At 36.6% G+C, this 26493-nt stretch overlaps 1 protein-coding gene across 1 annotated transcript in view; it reads left to right on the top strand.

The window, feature by feature from the left end:
• LOC131064871 (signal recognition particle subunit SRP54, chloroplastic) overlaps window positions 1-26493 on the top strand; it is a 213632-nt gene that overhangs the window by 61163 nt on the left and 125976 nt on the right. The window contains exons 7-8 of the mRNA XM_057999170.2: window positions 78-180; window positions 22137-22237. Coding sequence (XP_057855153.1) covers window positions 78-180; window positions 22137-22237 — 204 coding nt within the window. The remainder of the gene's footprint in view (window positions 1-77; window positions 181-22136; window positions 22238-26493) is intronic.

The raw sequence follows: 26493 nt of genomic DNA on the forward strand, positions 1-26493 counted from the left end.
TCTCTACTTTCAGAAGTCAATAATTCTTTGTTTTGAGAATAACTTTAATGTTTATGTATCTTGATTCTTGTTATTAGGTAGACAAAACCATGATGGATGAATTGAAGCAAGTTAAGAAGGCTGTGAATCCTACAGAGGTTCTGCTTGTAGTTGATGCAATGACTGGCCAAGAAGCTGCAGGTATTATATCCTTGACCATAATCTCAGTTGCATTATTTATTGAGGTAGAACAAGCCATGTGCAAAACTTTTGGCGTGTGATGAACTTCCCCACAAGAATTGAACCTTAGCAAACATGGGCAGATTCTTTGATCTCCCATTAGGACAACTCATATATTTGCATGTATTTTATATCTTGCCTACATTTGTGCATTAGATGATATATAACTGATTGATTATTTTTGCATGATCATCAAGCTGCTATACTTGTTCCACCTTTTTCAACAAGTTGTAATTAGTTTATCACAAATGTTGTTAAGTAATTTTTAATCTTTTATTATTGCAAAATATCTTAATTTTCTGTGCAATTGCACCTTCATGAGATAAATTTTTTCTTATATTTCAATAGTTAACACCTTAAAGCTTTCTGTGGTGTAAATATTAGGTAATTCCAAGTGCTCTTGTAGAAAGCCACAAATAAGTCCGAACTACTCATAGTAAACCTGAACAATGTTCATACATTACAGCTTAGTAGGACATTACTATGGTGACCTTTATAAGCAGAAGTTTTTCATGAAGCCTGTTACAACAGTCAGCTGGATCAGGAACAATTCAGTTTTAAGGGCCAAACTGAAGTGAATGGAAAATTGTAGAAATAATACAACCATGACAAGTAAATTCATATCTGCAAGGCACTTCCAGTTAAGACGTCAGATACTTGCCACCATGTAATATGTCACTTAGTCTCCACAGAGGTTGGACGGCTTTTTGTATGACTCAATGTTAGCACTTGGCCTATTGGACAAAGATGCATGAATACAATACAAGCACTGTATCTAATATGTACACAATATTTTTAGAGAAACTTGGTTAAGATATGATTGGGTACAACATATATGATAATGAATAATACCTGGATATATATGGTTTGTGTGATTGTGTATTCTATGTAAGACACCTGCAGTTGGATGAGAATTGGTTTGTGAGATCACTTTAAGGTGCAATCATCAAGTTTGATACCCAGTCCAACATTTGGGATGCATGAAATGGGTTATTTTGCAGAAATTTCAGATATCAGTAGAACATTGGTATAGCCCAGAAAAAAACTATGTAACACAAAAAAATAAAAATAAAAATTCACAACCAAAAACCACCAAATATAAGTAGAAAATTAAGAAGTGTGAGAAAGGAGGATTTATGCATTTGCTTATGCTGGGTAAGTAATTTTTCCATTTTTTTTTTAAATATTTGAATTTTTGTTTAATAAAACCTATAGTTTGTATCAAATAAACAAAACTCGGACTTGACACATACTTGGCAAGGGTGATTTGACTGGGGACTTGAGACTCAGCAAAAAAACTTGGCATAGACTTGGCAAAGTGAAAAACCCAAGAAATTTAGAGATTTTTAAGGATTTAAAACTTGTTTCATGCACTTTTTTTAAATAAACCTTGTTGGTTGAAAATTTTGTACACTTGGGGGAAATATACAAAATTGTGGTTTCAACCACAGCACACGAGTAAAAACTCTCCTAATTAAGGGAAGGCTCCCCCTATCTAACTAAAACTGAAATAAAAACAGGATGGGACAGCAGTCTTCCTTCTTTCTTCAAGAAAGACAATATCCTTTTCTCTTCACAGAAAATGATAGCGATTGAAAACGAACAACAGTAACTACTTTCAAGTGAAATGAGAGAAAGGAAATGAAGTTTCCTGAAAGCGCAAAGACTTCCGTCACTTCCTTCGGGACGGGACAGCAATATCAAGCTCAAAGACTTGACTATTGGAAGTCCTATCTACCCTTTGCTATACTAAATTTTACAACGAATAAAAAACAACAGCTCAAAGACTGGAATAATTTATTCTTTTAACACAAAGACAAGAACTAATGCAAGCTCAAAGACTTGCTGCTATTTCTTATCAAACAGTAATTTTTCCTCAAGAATAGACGCAAGCTCAAAGACTTGCTGCTCCTTCTAGAGATTTTCCTATTTTAATTAATCTTCTCTACTTGCAGCTCAAAGACTTCAAATCAGATTGGACTAAGCTCCTTTAGAAACACTTTGCATAGAAGAAATAAAAAGATTCAAACTCAAACATGTAGCTCAAAGACTCAAAACTTGAGTAATCCTTCTTTCTTATTCTTCAAAACCTTCAATTCACATACATAAGCTCAAAGACTTCTTGTTGTAAATTTGGCAGAGTTTTTGCTTGCTTTCCAAAAGATGATAATTACAATGGACCTCTCAAGTATTTATAGAAGAGGAGCCTTGAGAAAAAGGTGGGAGGATCCTAACTAACTTGAGAGATTCTCTCAACCACCAAGACTCATTTAATAAATAACTGAGACTTCATTAATTAACTAAGAGTTACTCTAACTAACTAAGACTTATTCCAACTACAGTCCTAATCGGACACAACTTGTAGTTGCCTTACATGTAATTACAAAAGTGCAAGTAATGTGTAACTTGCATTTTACAAAAGTTACTTTTACATGTAACTTGTCTAAACAAAATTACAACTAAAGATTACAAAAGAGGGAAAATTCAACTAAGTATTGAAAAACACTTAAGTTACATTTTGTGAAGACACGAATCTTTGAAATTTTAGGATGCTCGCTTGTAGTTCCTTGGGATTCGGTTCATGGGCGTTCTTAGCAACAACCATAGTCTTCACAATAGTGTCGTGACAGCGGAGGAGCGCGGAATTGTCTTTATCCAGGATAGAGTGGATCTCATGCAAAAAGGTTTGGTGTTTCATCAATGCTTGAATTGAAGCTGCTGAGAATTGTTCGCTCCTCCATTCATTATGAATCCTCATTCGTAAATCAGCAAGAACCTCTTCTTCTGGAATCAGCTCTCCATCCTGACTTACTATATTGCAAGAGGCCCTTTCACAATGTGAGACAATACCTCGATAGACTTCATCCCGGAATCTCCTTGCATCACTGATCTCCTCAATGAGGGATTTAAGAACAAGGGTCTTGTTTTCCATGAGTTCCTCAAATTCCAAGTACATGACTCTGGAAGAGATGATGGCGTGCTCCTGCAAAATACTCAGTTGTTGTTGGGGCATGGTACGCCAGATTGCCAGACTTTTCTCAACACTTTCCAGATTCTTTTTGAAAGTGTTAGAAGTCTGATCCAGTTTCTCCTCAATGGTTTCCAACTTAGACATTATTTGAAAAATGTCTTTTACCACTTGAATACATTGATCATGAAGCTGATCAACCCAGGAATCCAGTGCTTGTACTTTCTGAGCAGCCCTTTCCACTCCACGAATTGATTCTTGGGAACCAGAAGAACCTATGGAGTTACTCCCTTCAGCAGCAGGTTTTGTGATTTTATGAATGGCTGCCATGAGCTGTCGGTTTTCTTCTTCTAGCTTGTCTTTCTTTGCAAGGAGATCGTCACACCTTTGCACTAGTGAAGCAACAGAAAACTGAGCATCATGTTTAATGACCTCATGTGTTTGCTTGCCCAATTCTACCCTTGTAACCTTATAATCAGCAACTGACATTTCATCAAGTGGTTTATCTGCAATAGGTTCCACAATTTCAGCTACTTTCATCTTGTTGCTATCAACAGTTACCTTAGAGATAGTCTTTGCCTTCTTAGCAACTTTGGATCTGGACTGTTTGAGTTGCTGGTAGTCAAAGGCATCAGGTGAGATCTCTTGCTTCTTTCTTTTCGGGGTGAAAGAACTAAGCCATGGAGGCAAAGTCATCAACTCACTTCCAGTAGGAGCTGTAGGCAAAGGAGAAGCAGTTTCTGTTTGAATTACCGTGGTAACCCTGGGAGGAATATCTGTTTGAATAGCGACCACGGTTTGCTCAGTTACCAATGGACATGAAGATTGCCTCATGAATTCTTCAAAACCAGAAGTGGAAGTATCGATTTCTGATAACTGAATGCAAGTGGGATTATCTTCAGGAACTTTCAACACACTTTCTCGTTGTTGATCAAGAGAAGGCTCGTATGCTGAAATGGGAACTGCATTCTGGGGAGACTCATCTATGAGCAAATCAGGAGGAGAAAGAGGCGTCTCAATGGAAACTGGAGGAATGACCTCGTGAGGCGAGTTTGAAACTGGAAACCTAGGCGCATCGTCAGATTGTTGCCCCTCCTCTGGATTATCCAAATCGATCACCCGAACATGGAACCGTGATTTCTCCTTCCCACGAGTAGTCGTCTCCTTAGGAGGAAGCACTACTGCACGACTAACTCGTAACTTGATCCTTGTGCCTGAAGATGAAGCACCCTCCTTGTTATCAATTTGAATCTCAGACTTCCGTCCAAGAGGCCCTGTAGAATCATCTTCTTTACCAACCTTGATTTTGATAAGTCTAACAGCATTACTTTTCAGCCATGCGTTAGTGTTGGCCAAGATAGGCTGAAATCTGTCAAGGATGGAGACGCACTCCTTGTGTGACCATTGGATCAAAGGAAGTGGAGCTTCCTCAACCCTTCGTGAAATGTATTCAGGATCAAGTATATGCCCGTCATTGATCATCCCTTGTGGGATATCCGCCAAGTTCAAGTCAACAATTTGCTCAACAGTGAGCCTGTAGTAATCCATCTTCAGAACTTCGGCTTCCGTGCGGAGATCTACCCAGATGTCTTCAATGCGATGAACATGCACAAAGGATTTCTTGATCTTCTCCTTCATACCTCTATAATCAAAATCAGCTCTAGGTTTGAACCTCTTAAGCTTGATTTCCTGCAATTCAACCTCCATGGCCTTAGCCTTCACAGATGTGACAAGGGAGTATTGACCAATTTTCAATGGGTTTGTGCTAGAGATCCCCATTCCAACCTTGTGTCTAGCAGACTGAAAAGTATGAACAGCCATGATCTGTCTTCCCAACTCCATGAAAATTATCTTATCGGTTGGGTATCTTGGAAGCATGTATGGCTGTCCATCATAGCATCCAATCCTCATATAGGTGAAGGTGGGAAATTGCAGGAATAAACACCCATACTCAGACACCTTGACCCATGCCTCATCTGATACTCTTTTGTTTCTGAGATCCACGTCAAACTGACACATGAAATATCCAAAGAATGCATCTTGGACTCTTCTGAAATGTAGTCTGCTAGGTTTCAATGGCAACTGGTCATAATATTCCCAAACTGGTATAAGCGAGCGATCACCCTTGGTAGAAAGACTTGGAAAGTGTCTAAGTGACGCTGCTAAATATACTAGATAAGAATTCATGAAGAAGGTCATAGTGGTAGGAACTGCTGCAAGTTGTTCGCACAAAGCATCGCTGATGATTTCACCCCATGAAATGTGATGCGACTGCCGTATGAACATGATGAATTGATACATCCATGGCTCAAAGACATTAGAGTGCTCAAGGCCCATCATCCTGCTGAGAAGAGTGATGGTGTCTCCTATCTCCCACTTGAAATCACAACGGTACAACTTTGCCCATCTTGAGAAGGAAGGACGTGGCTCTTGGATCCACCTATTGATGTGTCGCTTGCAATCTTTTTCCCTTTTCACATAATACTCTGCTGCACTTTCTTTGGTGATTTCCATATAAACAGGTGCAGGAGGTATTTTGAAGACCTTCTCGATTGTATCTGCATCAAGACGAATTATAGCTTCACCATCATCATTTTTGATGACTCTTGACTCTTTGTCAAAATGATGGGCGCATGCAAGAACAAACTCAGGTTCTAGGGCAGCCACTGGGAAAGAAGATGCATGATGGATATGGCTGTCCAACAGCCGCTGCAAGTTGTTATCCTGTGGATCTTCTACCCTGTTGATGAATTCAGCCATATCAACGTGCCCTATTTCCGTGTCCCTGATGCGATCCAAAGGAGAAGAAACCTGGGAAGGTGCAACCTCATTCTGGTATTTGTCATATTTGTATTTCATTTTTTTTGGAGTTGGCGATGCCGGCAAATCTAACATTGATTGTGAACCTGGAATGCTGTGATGAAGACTTAAAAGAGTTAAGGCAACATCATAATCAGCTGCAAATATCATTTTTTCTTCTTCAAATGGGTAAAACTTTGATCTCTGAATTTCACGGTTTTGTGAGAGGAAGAGGGGAGATATGTAGAAATGGGAAAATCTTGACTTTGACCAATTTCGGATCTTAGGAGAATTTTCGCAAGTATACAAGTTGGAAAGGACATACATGCAATCGGGGTTTTAAAACCCGAATACAAGTATACTTGTAAATTCGAAAATGGAGAAATGGACGTAAAATGAGATTCTGACTTGCGGGAAATGATGGAAATGGAAAGTACGGATATGGGAAACGTGAATGAATAGAAACGAGAATATCCGGGAAAGTCATTTTTATGAAAATGGGAAGAACTCTTCAACATGTAATCCGGTTTTTAAAACCCGAATTTGCAAGGGAGGGGTATTTCACACTTTTCAAGCTTGAAATTTTAACCAAAAATGGTTAAATTTCTTAACCGTAGGGGAAGAACAAGAATTTCCAACGAACTTGTAATCGAGATTAAAAATCCCGAATACAAGTTTAAGAGGGAATTTTGGGAAGAATAATGCAATTCAACAATTGCATTTCAAGGGGAAGATTTCTTTCACACAAAAACCAATTTTTAGGGGAAGAACATCATATACCAAAAATGCAACTAATAACGAAAAATAAAGAAAACAAGAAAATAATAAAATAAAGAGAAGAAAGGAAGGAGAACATACCTTTCTTAAAAATGCAAAATGCTTCTCCAATAATGCAACAATTCTTGAGATGAAGAAGCACAACCGGAATATCAAACCCTTATCACGTTTTTTGTAAAAAAGCCCCAAATATAGCAGCAATCTTAAACTTGGAGGACCAAAATGCCAATGAGAGTGTGCATCCAAGCAAAACGCCTAAGGTAGAGGAAGAAGCAATGATCCAAATGATTGAAAACGCTGCCAAAGGGAGAAAACGTGGCCAAAGGAAATCACGTGGCCACCATAATAAACTCCAACGGCATCATTAAATGGTGCGAAAACCCTCTCACCCTCCACGCCTAGGTAGAAGAAGACAAAACGCTTAAGGAGACTGCAGATTTATGAAGTAAAAACGCCCAAAATGTGGGTTTAAAGAACCACGTTTTTTGCTGATTTAGCTCCAAAAACCAGTCAATATAACCTCCATTTGGCATGAAAGATGTTGATGATTGCATGAAAATATGGTAGAAGCAAAAACGCCTTCCTTCCCTAAAAAATCTCCACAAAAAATTGCTTTGAAATCTTCAACAAATCAATTTTGCATGAAAATCGGGTTTTGGGAGACACATGACAAGTTCGATTTGTCCAAAATGAAGCAAATTGGGTTTTAGATAGAAAACAACAAGTTCGATTTTCACTTTTCCCTCTTTCATGTCAAAATCGGGTTTTTTAAGACAAATAGCAAGTTTAATTTTTCACTTTTTCACTCATCAAGCCAAAATCGGGTTTTTTTGGACAAATGACAAGTTTAAAATTGTCAAAAATGCACTTTCATGTCAAAATCGGGTTTTTTGGAGCAAACTGCAAGTTTAAAAATACTTGTAAAAGGGAAATAAAATCCCTACAACAAGTTAAAAACACTTGCACATATGTAATGGGGATTTAAAATCCCTATTACATGTAAAAACCATTAAAGTAGGGGTTTTTTGAACAAACTGCAAGTTTACTTGCAGTTGAGCCAAAAAATCCCTATTTTAACTAAAAATGACCAAAAAACAATTAAAAAGATAAAAACAACAAAGGGGAAACTTAAAATAAATTACAAGTGACATATTTAAAATAAAAGTGCACATGTAATTGATAAAAAATTCCCCTACAAAGACCATAACAATGAATATCATTAAAACTTGCAGGTTGAAGAAAATTCCCCACCTGCAGTCTGGGTTTTAAAACCCGAAATTGAAGGAAAGGCATAGCAAATGAACCCAAAATTGGACGAAATTCGAAATGTAGTTCGAGAATGGACTGAGGATCAAGCCAGTCCAAGGATTAGTCGAAATTTTGCCTCGGGAAGCGTGCCATAGAGTAAAAATTTCAATTTTTTCATAAATTTTTTACCGTAGTGGTCCTTCATTTTTTAAAACAAAAATGAGGACAACAAACCTTAAAGACACAATAACATCATCGAATAGAAGCTAATTTGATCACATACACAAGTATACATTGATCACATAAGTATAAACGCAAATTGTAGTTGAAGGAAATAGCAAGCTTAGATGTATAACATTATAAATATAGTCAAATGTATACAAAATTCATGGAATATGAAATCCATGACATCAAATGGTCCAAACAAAATCAAAACAATAACTACGAATCTATTTCTCACATGAGCCTGCATCGCTCCTATGAATGCATTTAAGGTAAGTCTTGGATGTTGTAGTAGCCATAATCTCTGCCTGTGAAACTATGCCACCCTCACCAACATCAACTGTGCCTCTATCTGCATGTGCTCTATACTCCTCCTTTGCCATGGCTACAATTTTAGTCTCTCTATCTGCCTGATCAACCTAATCAAGGCCCTCGTCACTAAAGATAGGATCCATAGCCTTAGTGATCCACTCAGATTCTGGATCGACCTCCTCTAGTGTGATCGGGGTGGAGTCATGGTCGAAAACTTGTCTTTGTGTAAGATAGAGGTTGTAATGAACATAGAAGATCATTCAACCTCTCCACGGATAGTCTATTGCACCTTTTGGAGTGTATGTGCTCAAACATACTCCAACTGCACTCACAACTCGAAGCACTGCATGGTTGCCTTAATATGTGAACAGCTATCCTTTGAACATTTGGTGTTTTAGCACCAAACATTTGCTACCATCTATCTAAGATGGGAAAAATAAAAAAATCAATCTCATTTCCAACTTTAAGTTTCAAGTTCCAACATACAATAATAATATAAAATGAGGAAAATTTTTATTACATTTTTAAACTTAAATTATGCCCTTGAATATATTTTTACCTGGCTGCAATTTTGTCTGATTTTCTTTGCATATTTGACAAGAAAAGAAATCTCCTTGGGCAGTAGAAAAGTCCTCTTGTGGACTATATGGCTGGTATTACTAGGCGGCATCTACTATCACTGAGTAGAGCCCATTACAAACCTCCTCATCCGCCTTGAAATCAGGGTGGAATTGGAATGCTAGATTGAGGAAATAAGCTGTTGCACGGAGGGGCTTGTGAAGCTAGAGGTGCTATCTCTTGTCAATGATCTCCCAAATGGGACGATACTTACTCTCATCTCCTCCATTGGCGTTTTTAATGGCCTCCTTGGCCCTATCCATGCTCCTATATATGTAGCTCATTGCGGGAAATCTCCATTTGCAACTCATAGGAGAACTACCAAGAACTCGATGAATTGCAAATGTAGTGAAACAATAACTTAACGTAAGTGTGAACGAAAATAAGCAAATAAAAAAAAAATGAATAAAATTTAAAACATAATATAGAATTAAATTTTACCTTGACAATCTCTACACAAGGTGCTCAAAAGGTTGGCTCATCAAAAATGCAATTTGCCACATCAATCCCTACAGTGGTTGTAGCATAGGATGAGGAAGTCCACTACTCACCAACAAACACACGCCTCAAAGTTTCCTTTGACTGAATCATTAATTGTAACGTGATGAAATTAGTGGCAAATCTAGTGATGCCAAGACGAGCCAACTCCCTTTGCCCTGTCTGTTGCCTCATTAGGCTAATGACCCATGCATGATTGTACGCAAATTTGTAAATATTTCTGGCTGCATCGACACATGTTCTGATCCATAGTCGGAAAACTCGGATTGACTGCGGACTCGGCAGCCCAAAAATTGGACTCCAACTTGGACTCCGCAAAAAAGAAAACCGTATTTTTACTAAATAAAAAAAAGAAATTAATGCATTTAGAGAACATAAGAGCCATAATTGAAACGTTACATGTCATATGATCTCCAAACACTCAATATTTGAAATTTCATCATTCATACTCATAGTTTCAAACTTTAAAATGTATAACAGCAGCATAAGTTTATAAATGTTTACAAAATTACATAAAATGATATGTCCAAATGTGAAAAACAACAAACTAAAGACTACATCTTCCTCTTTCCTCTCCTAATATAACTCACTTTTTTAGGCCTTGAACTAGTAGATGTTGAGGTATCTAAATGATGAGTTGATTCTTCTTCTTCAACATCAAAGTCCCCGTTTTTGTCCTCCTCCATTTTATCCAATGCTGCTGCTTTTGCTTCTTCTACTACTTCTCTCTCTAATTCTGTAAGATTTTCTTCAGTAAGGAGGACATCATCACGATCATTTGGTTCATTGATGGTCCAATCACCATATGGATCAATTTCATTCAAGTCAATGGCCTCATGGGAAACACTCTCCACCTTTCTAGTGCGAAGGTGAAGGTTGTATTGAATGAAGACAAGATCATTGAGGCGCTTTTGGGTCAACCTTTTTCTCTTCTTCATGTGAATGTTCTCAAATAAACTCCAATTTCGTTCACACCTAGAAGCACTACATGGCTGGGACAAAACATGGATGGCTATCTTTTGAAGATTAGGCGTGCTAGCACCATAATTCTCCCACCCTAAATCTACAAAAAATTGTTTAGAAATATGAGAATTGAGTAAAAAATTTAACAATCAGGTTTGTAATTTTTATTTTTTTTGTAATATTGAACTAAATTTTTTACCTAGTTGTTTTTCTCTCCTATCAATTGCTTGTGAAAAGAAGAGTCTCCCCTCTGCACCCTTGTAGATCTTGAATAATGAACATTTCCAAATTCATAAATAAGATTTAGCAAATGTCAAATCTCACCTCCAATTCATCAAGAACTTGCCATGACCTCCTCATTAGCCCTAAATGAATCAGAGGTGTAGAATTTCAGGTTCAAGAAGTAGGCCAAGGTATGTATTAGTTGGTGGAGTTGGTTTGTCTATCTATGATCAATGATGCACTAAAAAATTTCATATTTTCTTGTATTTCCGCCATAGTAATGTGAACTGGCCTCTTTGGCCCTATCCATGGCCTCATAAATGAAACCCATTGGCATGCCCTCTGCATCCACCATACGACGAACCCTACCAAAGGTTCTGTCACCTAAAAAATTGAAAACAAATTTTAAATTATTATAAAATTAACCCCTCCAAAAAAAAAAACAGCAAATAGATTATCTTGTATAAAGTTTATGTTTGTGTTTGTGTTTGTTACTTACCCCGATCAACTCCTCTCCACTTTTGTTGAACCCTTTATCAAAAACAATATTTACAATCTTCTCCACTATAGCTCTTTTGGAGTATGCAGACTCTAACCAAGCATCAGACACAAACCTTTTTTTAAGATGAGGAATGATACCAAGAATGCTTTGCAATGTGAGGAAGTGGCTAGCAAATTGCATCACTCCTGCTCGCACAAGGCTGCTCGCACAAGGTCCTTGTCATGTGTGTGTTTTCTCATCAAAGAAAGGACTCAAGTATGGTTATAGATGAATTTGGTGACATTTTTAGCATCTTCAACCACCCTTTTCACCCATCCAATCTTCCCAATGTCCTCCAACAAAAAGTCCAAGCAATTTGCAGCACAAGTACTCCATGTAATTGTACGATGCCTCTCCATAAGAATTCTACTTGCAGCTGCATATGCAACTGTGTTGTCTATGATAATTTGGGCAACATTCTCAACTCCAATATCCTGATCACCCCATTTAATAAATTGCACAAAGTTTCAACTTTTTTGATTTCATGTGAGGCATCAATAGACTTTATGAATACCATTGCACTATTAGAAGCCACCAAGAAGCTGAGGAGAGTCCTATTCCGCCCATCTGTCCATTCATCTGATAAAATGCTGCATCCTTTTCTCCTCCAAAATCCTTTTTGATCATCAACCACAACCTATGTATTTTTTTATGGCTTGCTCTAGTAATGGTCCATTGAAGTCTCTATCTGTTAGGGCCTTAAATCCTTTGCTTACAACTGTAAATGCACTAACCAAACCTTCCCAATATGGGCTGTTCGCTGCATTGAAAGGTAAATTATTGTAATACCAAAAATTTGCTGCTGCTATCCTTGTTTGCTCGTGTTTTTCTTTATTCCATCTGGTACCTTCAAGTGAAGGTTGTGCTCTTGGAACATTGTGTGGAACAAAGTAATTTGGGTCTGATGTAAGAGGAGTCTCACTAGCCTCAACCGTTAGCAATAGATGAATGTGGTTGATGGAAGCTTTGACTTCTGCGACCAAGGGGACCCGAAGTGGATAGTGACACATTTGGATTCATTGTAGCTGCTATGGCTTCTTTTGTTTTTTGCCTTTCTTCTTTTTGCATATCATACTCAACAAGAAGGACCTTCATCTCTCTAATAATCTTTGAAGTTGTTTTGGGGCATATGTAATGTCCTCTTCTTAGTGATGATGCATTCAGGTCCATTGGCCTATTCCGGAGACTCGTAGACTATGTGGAAAGGAGAATTAGGGTTTCCATCTTCTGTGGAGTTCTGCTCGAGCTTGTCAGGGTTAGTCAGGAGGGAATTCTTCAGTCCTGCTTGTGATTTCCTTCTAGGTTTTCTATGAACTCTAGTATGGTATAACATGCAGTTAACTCTTTGGCGAAATGTGAACTTACTATTTTTAGTAAGTTAGGGTTTGGCTGTCTAGATGGTGCAGTTTTATTGGGCTTTCCAAGCTCTTTCTCTGGGTGCAAAGATCATGATTTTTAGAGCAATATTTCATGACTTATTATTTTTAGTAAGTGGCAGTTTGGGCATTTCTATTTTTGACAGTCTTGGACTTGGTCCTGATCCAGCACAGTTCAGTGGTCTTCATTGCTCAGCTTCATCCTGGATTTTGTTGATAATCAGTATTGGAGTTATAAATTATGCAATTAAATATTATTTCCTTCCTAAGGTTTAATATTTAATTATTTTATTACTGATTAATGATATTGGGAATTGTGCATAATATGAGTTATCCTAAGTCTACCTAGGTGAATTATTTGTGCCATGAAGGGGGATGCCAAAATGAATAAGGAGAATTTATTTTATGTGACAAAGTATATTTTATGCCAAAAATTGTGGTCTCCTTTGCTAGGTATGGGTTTGACTTAGGGGGGATGCCATACTTGGGTCCACCATGGGAAATGAAATGCAAATTGGAGAGGTGGATTTGGTGGGAGTTGAATTTGAATTTCAGACTTGAAAATCTATAAATACAGGTGTTTGGCTCCTCATTTGGTTATCAAAAGAAAATATAATGTTATGCTGTCAGATTGATTCCAGACTACTTCAAAGGTGAAAACCTCCTAGACTTTTCCATTGTAGTTTCGAGTGTGAGACATCACTCCTAGCTGAGGCCGTTTGTGTGGATTTCGTGGTGATCTTGTGGTTTGCATGTGTGGGTTTGAGAGAGTTGGTTTGCTGCTGTAATTTTTCAGTGTTGCTGGTTCCCGTGTGGCGGAAGCGAAGTTTCGATCCTACCTCCCTGCCTGTGCGACCTATCATTCTGGGTATTGGCTCGAACAACTTCTATGCTGTAGGCAATGTGTTTTGTAAGTTTGCAACCTTTAATTTGGAGTATTTGAATTTATATTGCAAATTGTACTTCCCATCTTGGGCGTGGGTTTTGGGGAGTGCTTTGGGATGCGTGCTTGGTATTTTGGGATGTTTAGAAGCTCTATTTCAGTTTGTTCTTAGTCGCTTGGTTCTTAGTGTTAGTTTGGGTGAGTTTTGGGGTGTGTTGAGTGAGTTTGGCGAGAGTTGGAAGCATTTTAGTGTGATTTGGTGCTGCTGGTTATGCATTTCCAGCCTGCTGTTATTTATATCAGATTTTAGGAAGTTGGTGTTGAGCTGGTTTGGTGATAATATCTTCTATGATCAACATTCTTCTTCAATTCTATCTTTCCTATATTGTGTAAGGTTGAATAGTAGTACTGTCAACCAATTCTGGACTGTAAGCATACCCGCTGAACAAGTGGAAGAGGCAGGCTTGCCACTATTTTTTGGTATTTGTAACTCAGTCCTCCCACTGAATAAGTGGTCGAGTGATAAGTTTTATGTATTGTCCTCCCGTTGAAATATGCGGTAGAGTGATAGCTTTCTGTAATGTCCTCCCACTGAAACACGCAGTACAGTGATTGAGTTTAAGTTTCTTGTTGTTTTCCTTGGCTAGTTTACTGCCAAGAAGTTTAGCTTCTATCCTGCTGGATAAGCAGAAGGGGCTGGCTTGCCGCCCGTGCATTGTAATTTCAATTTGGTTTATGGTGCTAACGATCCCCGGAACACAGTATGCTCTCACCCTCCCAGATTGGGCTCTCGGTGAACAAAAGGTGGAAGGGTTCCCTTTCAGTTATTTGGATTATTTCTCTAACCTTAACAGGTTATGGTGTTTGCTTTGTAATTCTCATTGAAAAATAAAAAAAAAAATTAAGGGGAATATTACAGCGTAGCTCCACATTTTGTCTAGGTATTTTTGCAAGGTGGTATTTTAATCTATTGATTCCACCTGTCATCCATTTGCCACATTCGATACAAGTGACCTCTCCCTTTTTATTTCCCCGTATCCCATACTTCCATGCTTTGTCTTTTTGTCTTCTTGGCTTTGGGGCTGCCCTTGGAGTTGAACTTCACATTGTTGTTTTAACATGAAAAAAATAAAAAATTAGTAGGGTTTTGTGGGAAATCAACAGAAAAATGATAATGAATTGTTTGAAAGAAATAGTATTAAAAAACAAGATAAAAATACAAGGAAATAAGTTAGGAAGGGAAATGGAATTTTTTTGCTAGCATATCCCCATTTTTTCAAGATTTTTATTTATTTTCAATCGATGGAAATGAAAAAAAAGAGAAGAAAAATCCTTTACCTAGATCTCTTTTGCTGCATTGATCTTGCTTCTTCACCTTCTTCAAACCCTACAAACCTGTTTTGAGCAATAATAAATGATTGAAATGAGAAAAAGTGAAAATAAAAGCGTTTTAAGTCTGATTGTGCGTTTCCAGCAAACGCTAAGAGTCATGATGAAGGACTTGTGAGTCTCGATATTAGATTCGCGTCGAGTCCAGTGCAAAAAATCGCAAGCCTATTAAATGGACTCGCCTAGACTTGGCTCGTGATTTCATGGCAAGTCGACTTGGCCCGCCAACGGACTCGCGAGCATAGTTACTAGGAGACTCGTATCGGTACCGGAGACGTCTCTGGAAACTTCTTGACGTATAAGGTGCTTTTGGCTGCCATCTCCGAAGTCTCCTGACCAAAAAATGATGTCTCCTAAAAAACTTAGGGCAAAATGCAGTTAAAAAAAGGCAAAAAAATAAGCTAAGCTTGCAGCATAGCAAAGTTGTAGGGAAATGACTAATAAGGAAACTGTTTCGCAGGAAAACCAAAATCCATGGAAAGTTATAGTGATCGGATCGATTGATATTGTAGGCTTTTTGAGAAGATTGATTTTTTATCACTGTAATAGTCTAAAGAGAAATTGCCTTTACTATTTAGCTGACAATATTGAGTGTGCTCAACATCTATATTACCTTACTTTCACTAAGCAATTTAGACTGGCTATGGTATTAACAATATAAGCAATTTTAATTTCAATTTTTGTTCAATTTTAAAGTTAATGTTAAACTTTACCATTGTTCTTGTTTTCAAAGTTCTCTTTTATGATATGCTTTGGAAATTATTAAATTATATTTAAAAAAAATTGGCATCTCCAAGTATCCCATCTCCTATTTTTGAAAATTAGTTGTACCAGTACAGGTACCAATCTCCGGAGTCTCCAAGTATCCCAGTCTCCTGGTAACCTTGCTCGTGAGTCTTGGCGCTCCGTAGAGTTTTTGAACTATGTTCTGATCTATGGAAGTTTGCCAAGATCCTCCAATATGAGATCAAGGCAATGGGCAGCACATGGAGACCAAAATATAATTGGGTGCCTCTCCATTAAAAGTCTACCTGCAACAACATGATTCGCTACATTATCGGTCACCACTTGAACTACATTCTCCTCGCCTACCTCAAGAATGACTTCCTCTATAACCTCACAAAGGAATGTAGCATTTTTTGAATGTGCTGAAGCATCAATTGACTTGAGGAACATGGTGCCACCTGAAAATGAAGCAAAATCAATGATTTAATAAATCATTAATTTAAAGTCATTAATCACTAAATTAAATCCAAATTATTCAATGCATTGAGGGAAGTATAATTCAATCACTTGTGAAGAAACGAGAAAATTCGGTTGCTTCCTATTTCTTCTATCAGTCCAACCATCGGTCATATTAGACTCGTGGACTCGCCACGGACTCGCGAGTCTTGGGAGCCATGAGTCGACTCGCCAAGGACTCGCGAGGTGAGTCTTTTGCTTGGACTTGCGAGTCTTTCATATGGACCCGCGTAGCCCAGAAAACATGCCATTCAAGCAATAAAACTCATTTTTTTTTTTTCCCCCTCATTTGGCATTTTTGCTTGGTTATAACAGGTTCGTAGGGTTTGAAGGAGGAGAGGAAAGAAGATAAAATCAGAAAAATTGAGCTATATTAGGAGAAATACAAAGAGGAAGATGTAGTCTTCTCTTTAGTTTGTTCATTGTTGTTTTTCACTTTTGGAGTTGGACATATCATTATATGTAATTTTGTAAACATTTATAAACTTATGCTGCTATTATACATTTTAGAGTTGAAACTATGAGTATGAATGATGAAATTTCAAAATATTGTGTGTTCGTAGATCATATGACATGTGCAATGTTTCAATTATGGCTCTTATGTTCTCTAAATGCATTAATTTCTTTATGTTTTTTTTTTGTAAAACTACGGTTTGTTTTTTGTTGAGTCCTTGCCGAGTCTTTCGCGAGTCTTTCACGAGTCCGAGTCCGAGTCCAAATTTTTGGTTTGCCGAGTCTGTGGCGAGTCCGAGTTTTAAAACTTTGGGTCATAATGGTTCAACCCTTTTTGCTCCATAGCAAGTGCTGCTCCTCTATTGTGGCTTTTACATCAGCCACCGTTTCTACCAAAATTGGGCCCCTTAAGTCATCTTCAGTAGGGGCTTTGAACCCCACCCCACAAATAGTTATGGCATCAACCATGTTTTGCCAATAAGGACACCTAACACATGTCACAAATAAATTAAATTATATAAGTATTTTAAAATGGAGAGTTTCACTTTAAATTTGAATAATTGAATTCGACATACATCTAAATATAAAAATTCATTAGACAAAGAATCAAACGATAAATTTTAAAACAATCAAATAAAAAAGAATTACTTGGCTGCAAATAATGGAATGGTGCAATAGTACCAAAATTGGCCAATTGTATGTCTAGTTGCATCATGTACCTCCTTGTTCCAACCCATGCTCTCAAGTGATGGTTGGGCACCGAGAGTAGTGTGTGGCACATAATATGAATTCATCCTAGGTTTACAAATTCTAGGACCAATGATAATATTGCCATTACCACTAGCACTAGCATCAACACCAACACTAGCAGTAGCATCAACACTAGCACAAGCACTAGCACTAGGACGAAATGGAGGCATGGAAGAAGCCTATCCAACACCACCAACTCCTCCCTTTGTCTCTACTTCATTTCGTTTTGTATTTCAAATGTTTCTAATTGCACTTGCACCTCACGAATAGCCTCAAGAGGTGCTAGGGTGCACAATTCAGCATCATGGCTGGGTATGTGGGCAAGATGGTATTTCAATCTATCAATGCCTCCATGAAAAATTGTTTTGCAATATTTACATTTTGCCTCTTCTTTTTTTGGCTCGGGAATTTTTTTCGTATGTTTCCAAGCCGGGTCCTTTCTAGCTGGGGTTCTAGGAGTAGACATTGTGAAAAATATGATTTCGAAAACTCAAGGCCGCTGCAATAAGACATAATTACAAAAAAAAAAACATTTGTGAATTGTCATTTATAATTTTATTAAACTAATATAAAAAAAATGTATGGTTTGTACTAAAAAATAATGTACGGTTTGTTCTTTCTTTGAAAGGAAATGAACTGAAATGTGACAAGGAAAAAACAATGAAATTTTTGCTTAGAAAACACAAAAAACCCAATAAAAAACAATCTCACCTCTTAGAACAAACTTGAAATGAAATGCAACCTCTTTCCAATTGTTGGTAGAGAGCTCTCAATGCACCAAATGTGAGTATGAAGCTGCCTGAATGCGATTTGTTGATGGATTTTTGGTCTACCTCCTTACTGGTTGCCCTACAATGAACTCTTATTTTCCTCACAATCCTCTTTCTCCCCCTGTTTCGCCAACACAATGAAATGAACTTGCTTTTAGGGTTGTAAAGATAAAATAGAACGAAAAAACCAACTTAAAACCTTTTTTTTATGTTTTTTTGTTGCATTTTACGCTATCGTCGCCGTCTGAGTCTAGGAGTTGGGACCCACTTGGACTTGGCGAGTCCAACAAGTTCACCTAACTTGGCTAGGCTTGCTAATACTCAGCCGAGTTTGAGTTTGGGTGCCAGGGACTCGCCTAGGGTCACTTGGCTCGGGACTTGCGGAGCCCTTGTGAGTTCCTGATCTATGGTTTGTATTGTCTGTGTCTAAGCTGACTCATAATTGTACCTGGGTCATATACCAAGAGGATTTTATCCATTTTGGACAAATGGATATGCATATCTAAGGAGTCCTAACATGGCTGTGAAAGGAAGATGTTGCAGTATTCTCTGGAAAATCTTACATGTACCAGGGCAGCCTATGAAAATTTCAGCCCAAGGACATAATTATGTGTCTGATATTTGAATTTTCGTTTAATAAGACCTATATTTTGTAATTGTATCATCTGTGTCCAAGATGACTCACTAGTGTACTTGGGTCATATACCAATAGGATTATATCCATTCTGGACAAATGGATATGCATATCTGTTAAGGAGTTTAAACATGGCTGTGAAAGGAAGATGTTGCAGTACTCTCTAGAAAATCTTACATGTACCAGGGCAGTCTAAGAAAATTTCAGCCCAAGGACATAATTATGTGCCTGATTTATGAATTTTTGTTTAATACGACCTATACTTTGTAGCAGCTGTGTCTAAGATGACTCACGACTATACCTGGGTCATATACCAAGAGGATTTGTCCATTCTGGACAATGGATTATGTATATCTAATAAGGAATCAAACATGGCTTTGAAAGGAAGATGTTGCAGTATTCACTAGAAAATCTTATGTGTACCAGGGCAGCCTAAAAAAATTTCAGCCCAAGGACATAATTATGTGTCTGATGTTTCTTTATATTTTGGATACCAACCCTAAACTGGAGTTTTTGGTTTTGGTAGATTTGGCTCAGTAAAAGAGAAAATTGTCCCTGGGCAGTTGCATATATCTGGTTTTGTTTTTGCTATTTTTGTGAGGATAGTAAGCAATATGAATTCGGAAGGATCTAGAAAATATCAAGCTTATTAAAAAAATGGGGTAAAGTTTACAAAATATGCTACATATGTGCTCAAAAGAGCAACCGTAGCACCAAAATAATAAAGTATAAAACTCCAAAGAGCACCATGATAGTCAAATGACTGCCAAAGATACCAAGTTCAAGGTTCCAAAGGGTATCCAATACAACACAAAACTGTTTAAACATCAAAACCATCATGGCACAGCCTTCTTGTAATCCTTTGTTTCTAAGCCACACAAGGTCCCTCTTAAATAAAGGGATAAGAATGATTTTCTCCAGCTGCAATGGGGATGTAGACCCTAAGAATGCATCCATTCTTAGTCTTGTATGGGATGAGTACCATTCACAATTTCAAATGACCAAATAATGGAAAACAATTGGCAGTTTGAAATTGTGAATGGTTTGGTCATTTGAAACGCCCCCTTCTTTACAAAATCATCTCCTATATATAACCTCTTTTTTTAAGTCGTCTACAAGTGTTTCTTGAAATTCATTTGTAAGTGCTTCATAATTATTACTTGAAATCTTGGAAAGAATTGGTAGCAATAATGGCTTTTAGGTCACACAAGTCTCCTTCGTTTGAATAACAAATGAGCCCACAAACTCCTTCTATAACATTAGTCTCTAAGTTGATCGGTGGTTTTGAGCTATGCCGAACTTTATTGGTGATTTAGAAAGTTTTGAAACTCTCCGAAATGTCTATGTTCCATTGTGAGTTTAAACTTTAAATTATGTTACTTTTGACAATCGTTAGAAAATTTGAAAAATTTGAAACCTTGTTGTTGATTTCAAGAAACTTCGAACTCATTGGCACATCCTGTTTGAAACTTCTTTTGGCAGAGCTTATTATCAACTTGGAACCTTTGTTGGCATTTTGGCAATTTTGTGAACTCATCAACCAGTCAACACCAACTTCTTTTCACACTTCAATCAGAACTTTGAGTTTGAAATGAACTTTATTGCTGACTTGAAAGGTTCATGAACCTTGAGAATCTCCTATGCTTTGTTTTTTGGCACTTTGAGAAGTTTCAGAACCTTTGAAAGGATTGACGAATGGAAGTATAGACTACTTATCAGGGAGTTAGGAAGTTTGGGAACTAGGAAAGATGCTAACAGGGTTTTCAAGAAAAACTTGTCGGGGTTTAGGGTGTAGCAAACTCATGAAAATGTCAATAAGGTTTGAAGAAACTCAAAATGGCCGACAAGAAGTAAAAACTTAGAAAGTTTGTGAAATTTGGGTATTTAAAGATTCCTTTTCATCATGATTTGTTCAAGGCTTGCTCCACAAGGCATTAATTTGATCCAAAATAAAAAGAAAATTCTTAGGGAAAATTTACAGGAAGCACTTTTGAACAGGAATACAGACATTAGAAAATTTTCTTAAGTATTATAGAAAAACCTCTTCTTACTGATAGATGCTGACACAAGATGTAGGGGGGAAAAGAGATTTAATGTTAGACAGATAACAGGTACTTTTCTGCCCTGGAACCTTGAATGCACTTAAGTGCAAAAAGGGATCACTCAGCAAGTCTGCACGCTGATAGTGATTTAACTGTCTGCTATAAACTGTTATTTTTTTGTTTTCTTTTTATTTTCCTGTACTTATTACCTTATCTCTCTGTGCAAAAAAGCACAATGGTAATATAATTCTGCACAAAATCCATGAAATGGATGTGCTGTAACACATCAAATCTGCTAGATCTGATTTTGATATGCAAACAAAACAATGAGCAGGGATTATTTCAGGAGATGCTCATGAATAAAATGAGCAGTCTTGGATGCATATTTCTGAATTTACACTGCTTATACAGACAAGCTTCAAAAAGGGGCAGCAAAACAGATCTATATAAGACCTGATCTTGTAGAGAAATGAACTGCCACTTAGCTGCATATGACCACTTTTATGTTGTCGCTACAAACAACCAAAGATCAGTGGTAGACAAGATCTGGTACCGAATGTTGAAGGTTTGAGGGAGGAGAATGTTTTAGACTCTGCAGGCTTTGCTACCAACTGATATGATCCTATTTCTGAATGAACATTTTAACTTAACAGAAGGCAGAAGCCTATATTTATTGGTTAAAAAAATTATCAAGATATTTAATGTTTGCAACTCCCAACTTCCAATTTCTGACAGTCCACCAATTTTTTAAGTTTTTCCTTTTTAATCTTTGACTAAATAATACTACTAATAACATGGATATAATGATTTATAAAGAAATAACTATTGTTAAAATACCAATATAGCATATGTATTCACCAGGATTGCATATGTGGATTAGCTGAAAGTATAAGGAAACGTATGTAACAACAGATGTTACATTTTGAGTTTTGTCATATTAAATATTTGTGGGAAGTTCCTCCATATAACCTTGGAACTGGAATTTTCTGTTAGCAATTATAACTGGTTGCTACATCTAAATAAAAGAAAAAGTAAACTATGCATGTTACTTTCAATTGATATTTTTCCTTTTTAAGATTTTCTTGGTGGAAAGAATCTATATTTTGTTATTCTCACCTCAGTTTGCTTGTTAAATTAATTACTGAAGGTGCTAATAGTATGAAAGTTAATTGGTAATCTCTTACAACTAAATTGTTACTTGCAATATTAGCTTTGGTGGCGGCATTTAATCTTGAGATTGGAATCACTGGTGCCATATTGACTAAGCTTGATGGCGATTCTAGGGGTGGTGCAGCTCTTAGTGTTCGAGAGGTTTGGTTCTTTAACTTACCTGCATATATTCTATTGTTGTGATTTAAAGACAGACCTTTTGAACTGAGTTTAATGCTAAATATTTAGGAGTCCTCCACGAGTGCATTTTGATTCTTTTAATAATTTTGTGCACTAAACTTTGATACATTATTGGAGGTGCCAATATTTTGATTAGTCCATGGAGAATAGAATGTGTGAAGCTGCTTTCTTTCAGTCTTCCATGCCCATTTTTTCACTCGTGTAGCTCTTGCTTGAAAGAAAGCTAAATTAATAAACAAATTTTATAAAATTTAAGAGAGGTTTGGTTTTGTTGTATCCACAAATTGGAACATCTTATTCTTGGGATGCAAGACGCACTGTGAGGTTGTGAAATGAATGTATATATACAAGATTCTGGAGATCGTGTTTATCCAGTTGAACAGAAATGAGAGAGTTCTTGACTTATCTTTGACACGTTATTGGATTTCTAATATTGTCTGAAGCTTGGGCTGATCATTTCAGAACTTCTCTCATTAGCCATTAATGTCATTATTTTATGTTTCGTGGGAACTTTTCTGTTTTGTTGAAAATATTATTAGCAATGGAAAAATAAGAAGTTTTCTTCAATAATATTGGTTTTTTTTAAAAATTAATTTGTGGATTCTATAGAGGCTCACTCTCAAAAGATAAAACTAAAAATATAAATATATAGTACTTAAAAATTTATAAGGAATAACAAATTAAACTTTGAAAGACACAAACATATTTCGTAGAACAATGAAAATGCTGAATATCAATATATTTATATTATATTCAAAATGATGATTACGTTAAAATATTCAAATAAGATTAACCATTCACTTAATGCCTTTAATCATCACTCATTCCCAATGTCCACACTGAACCCCTCATCACTTGAATTGCTAGACTCCTCAAGGTCAAGCTCCTCCTTAAAAATACCAATCAACCTTGTTTGTGCTACATCATCATTAATCTATGTTGGCTTCTGAAGCTCTACATTTCATTGAACCGCTGGACTATCCTTGTACTTATTCATCTTGTAGTCAATGAGGTGCAAGGTGCTATGTACAACTACAAGCTTCTCAACCTTCCTAGAGGTAAGTTCGTTCCTCTTAGTAGACTGGATGAAATTATTAGTAGGTCAGTTCCTCTCAGTAGTAGAAGAACCAGAAATCTGGGGTAGCAAATGAATAGCTAGTGTGGTTGTCAAATGTTATGTACCCATTTTAAGTAAAATTGATTTGTGAGCAGTTAGCCCAATTTCCAAGTTTTCCTGTAAGTTACTTGGTGAGTTGGGCAGAACTCCAAACTTCTTGGAGTGCTCAAGGTTGTTAACAATGACTTTGGTTCTTGGCAGTGAGCTCAGTTGGTCTTGATGAGCTTTGTGACGCTTTTAGAATCGATTTATGGCTTATTGGGAGCTCCCCAAACTTCTTGGAGGAGCATGCTATTTTAAGTTGTAATGTCCCTTTTTAGAACATTTTCGTATTTCTAACTTAAAAATGATGATTGTATTCATATTCATAAATATAACTTAAATAAAAAATTATGAATTTATTAATATATTCAGATTTATTACTTCGACCTAATTATGAAAATAGACTTCTCTTTATTTTCTACTATAATTTTCCTTCCTGATTGCAGCTATTTTGCCTTTAATGTTTGTCATTGATATCTTGACAGGTTATGGGTTTTTGTCCAGTAACTTGATAGGAGAAGTAATGGTTTTTGTCCTTAAGTCACTTAATTTTCTTGGATAGTTTTCATCCTCTTTGGCTGTAATATTTACCTATAAAGTCACATAATATTCATTCACAATTGATACTCCTCTCATTGAAATGATTTACCTTTAATATCTTATGGTTGGAAGGAGTCACAATCCTTCCATAAATCGCTGCCCTTGGTAATTATAATATTATTTTAATTTAAACACCCCTTTGTACAATCATTGCCTTTAGTAATTAATAATTGAATGCTAATTTAACTATGTATAATCCTAAGCGCTAGTATGAAACTAATGTCTCTTTTTTTAAAAACATGATCTCCATCGACTGCCATCCTTATTTCCTTTAATCGCTATAATTATTGGCTACATATTGGTGGTAGAAAATTACGTTGGTTCATTTGCGATCTACTTTGGAAGTTAATTCTAGTGGGGGCATGACATAAGTCATCCTGTTGCCTTTGATCATCGTCCTAAGTCTTCAATATCATGTTGGTATGATCACAATTTAATTTCTATGCCATTTCAGTGCTTTCTGCAACTTGGGTTAATTATTTAATTATTCACTTAGTTGTCTAATTTTGGAAAACAATAAAGCGACAACTTAGTGTAATAGCTTGTTAAAAACTGTTTAAGATATGTTTTAAGTTGGACACCAAGGGTTGGGGGACTTTGCACTTGAAAAATAATATTAATTTTATTAAAAGGTCTTTGTGAGGGAAAAATAAATTATTATATTTTAAAATTGTTTCCCTTCAAAAATATTATAAAATGAGGTTGAGGGCTTATTTGAGAGTTTAGACTTCTAAATGTTGTTGTGATGCTGCTGGAGAGAACCTGAGTTCTTCCAAAGCTTCTTGAGGACAAAAACCTTCATGGAGTTGCTTGTTTTCAAGGATGAAAACCAGCCTAGTTGGCTAGTGTGGTTTCAAATAGAGATTACTATTGTGCTTCAGATTGAAGCTTCATATTTTAGTTTGCAAATATGGATGTGTTTGATGTCTTTAGTTGCAGATGTTTATTTTATTTGTATTGAGATTGTTGAGATCCCTTGAGGCAATTTAAAAAGTTATTTCATGATTGGCTGTACCATTCCTCCATGCCAGGCCATAGTATTTTGATATAATTTATCTGCTGTTTGGGTTGCTATTATCCATTTTTGTAGACTATACACTTGAGGAAATTAAAAAAGCATAAAGAAGCAGGTCATACCATAGTTGAAAAGCTCGAACTTGGCAATAACTCTTTTGGCCTAGAATTTTTAAAATCTCAGGACACGACAAAAACTCAGGAAAGTATCAGTAATAACTCAGCAAATTTATCGAACATTTGAAAATATATATTTTCTTAAAATATTCTTTAAAAACACACATATACACTGAATTTGTAGAACATATTACTGATTTCCATTATATATAAATTAAAGTTTGAGTTAAATACATATCATAGACCTAAAAACAAGTACAACTTTGAATATATTTGAGTTCAATACATATCATAGACCACAAAACAACAACCTCTGAATATGTATTAAGTTCAAGTTTTGATATCAATGAAAATTAGAAATCATAAATTTCATCTACAACTTGTTGATGTTTCCAACTGATTGTCCATTAGTAAGACCATCAGCATTGCTTAGGTCACCATCAATTTCATATGCTGCAAGGGACTCTAAATCTGATTCACAATTAATATTGTGGTCATTAGGACAGCCAATAACATGATTCCAGTCATGAGACAAAGTCACATTAGTATAATCACGGGTATTTGGTTCATTATCAACAAAGTCATTAGCATTTGCATGCACATGACCAATATTATGTGCTTCTTGTCCATTCGCCATCAAAGGAAACATCTCACTGACACCCATAGCCTTGGACATTCCATTTGAATCACCATCACTATGTGGTTGCCATTGAGCTTCTGTTAAAGCTATATCTTCATTCTCCACAAGTACCCTTGATTTATTATCAATCAACGCTTGAACGCATGACATGGATTTAACAACATTAGCATATTGCTGATAATAAGTCGGAGGCTCGATCTGATTTTTGTCAGTAGGTGTTACTTGACTTGAATCAACAAGACCATATTGAGTTGTATTGTCATTTATGTATGTATACATATTACCCACATGCATAATTTTGAATGGGTGCTTGAGGTATGACCACCATTTGGAGCATATCCACTTCATTTATGCACATTGCATCACCTCTTGTCTCAAATATTGCATCATGTGAAATGTGACCAGCATTATGAAATGAAGCACAAGCTGGAACTGCATACTGGTAATCATCTGGGATTCCATCAATTACCTCTGAGTTACTTTGTTTGTTTGCATATGGAGTTCTTTTCTCAGGCTTGAGTCTCACACTCATTCTGTAGTTTGCAACCTTTTCAATAGTCATTGCAATTTCAAGTGCCTCGTGCAAACTTTCTGGATTCTCACTTCTTAATCTGTAACTCATCTTCCTACCAAATGCACCCAAGTAAATGAATAGTGCCAGTGCATCATGAGGTCTTACGTTCTCAG

This window comes from Cryptomeria japonica, chromosome 5 (assembly GCF_030272615.1).
Source record: "Cryptomeria japonica chromosome 5, Sugi_1.0, whole genome shotgun sequence".
NCBI lineage: Eukaryota > Viridiplantae > Streptophyta > Pinopsida > Cupressales > Cupressaceae > Cryptomeria > Cryptomeria japonica.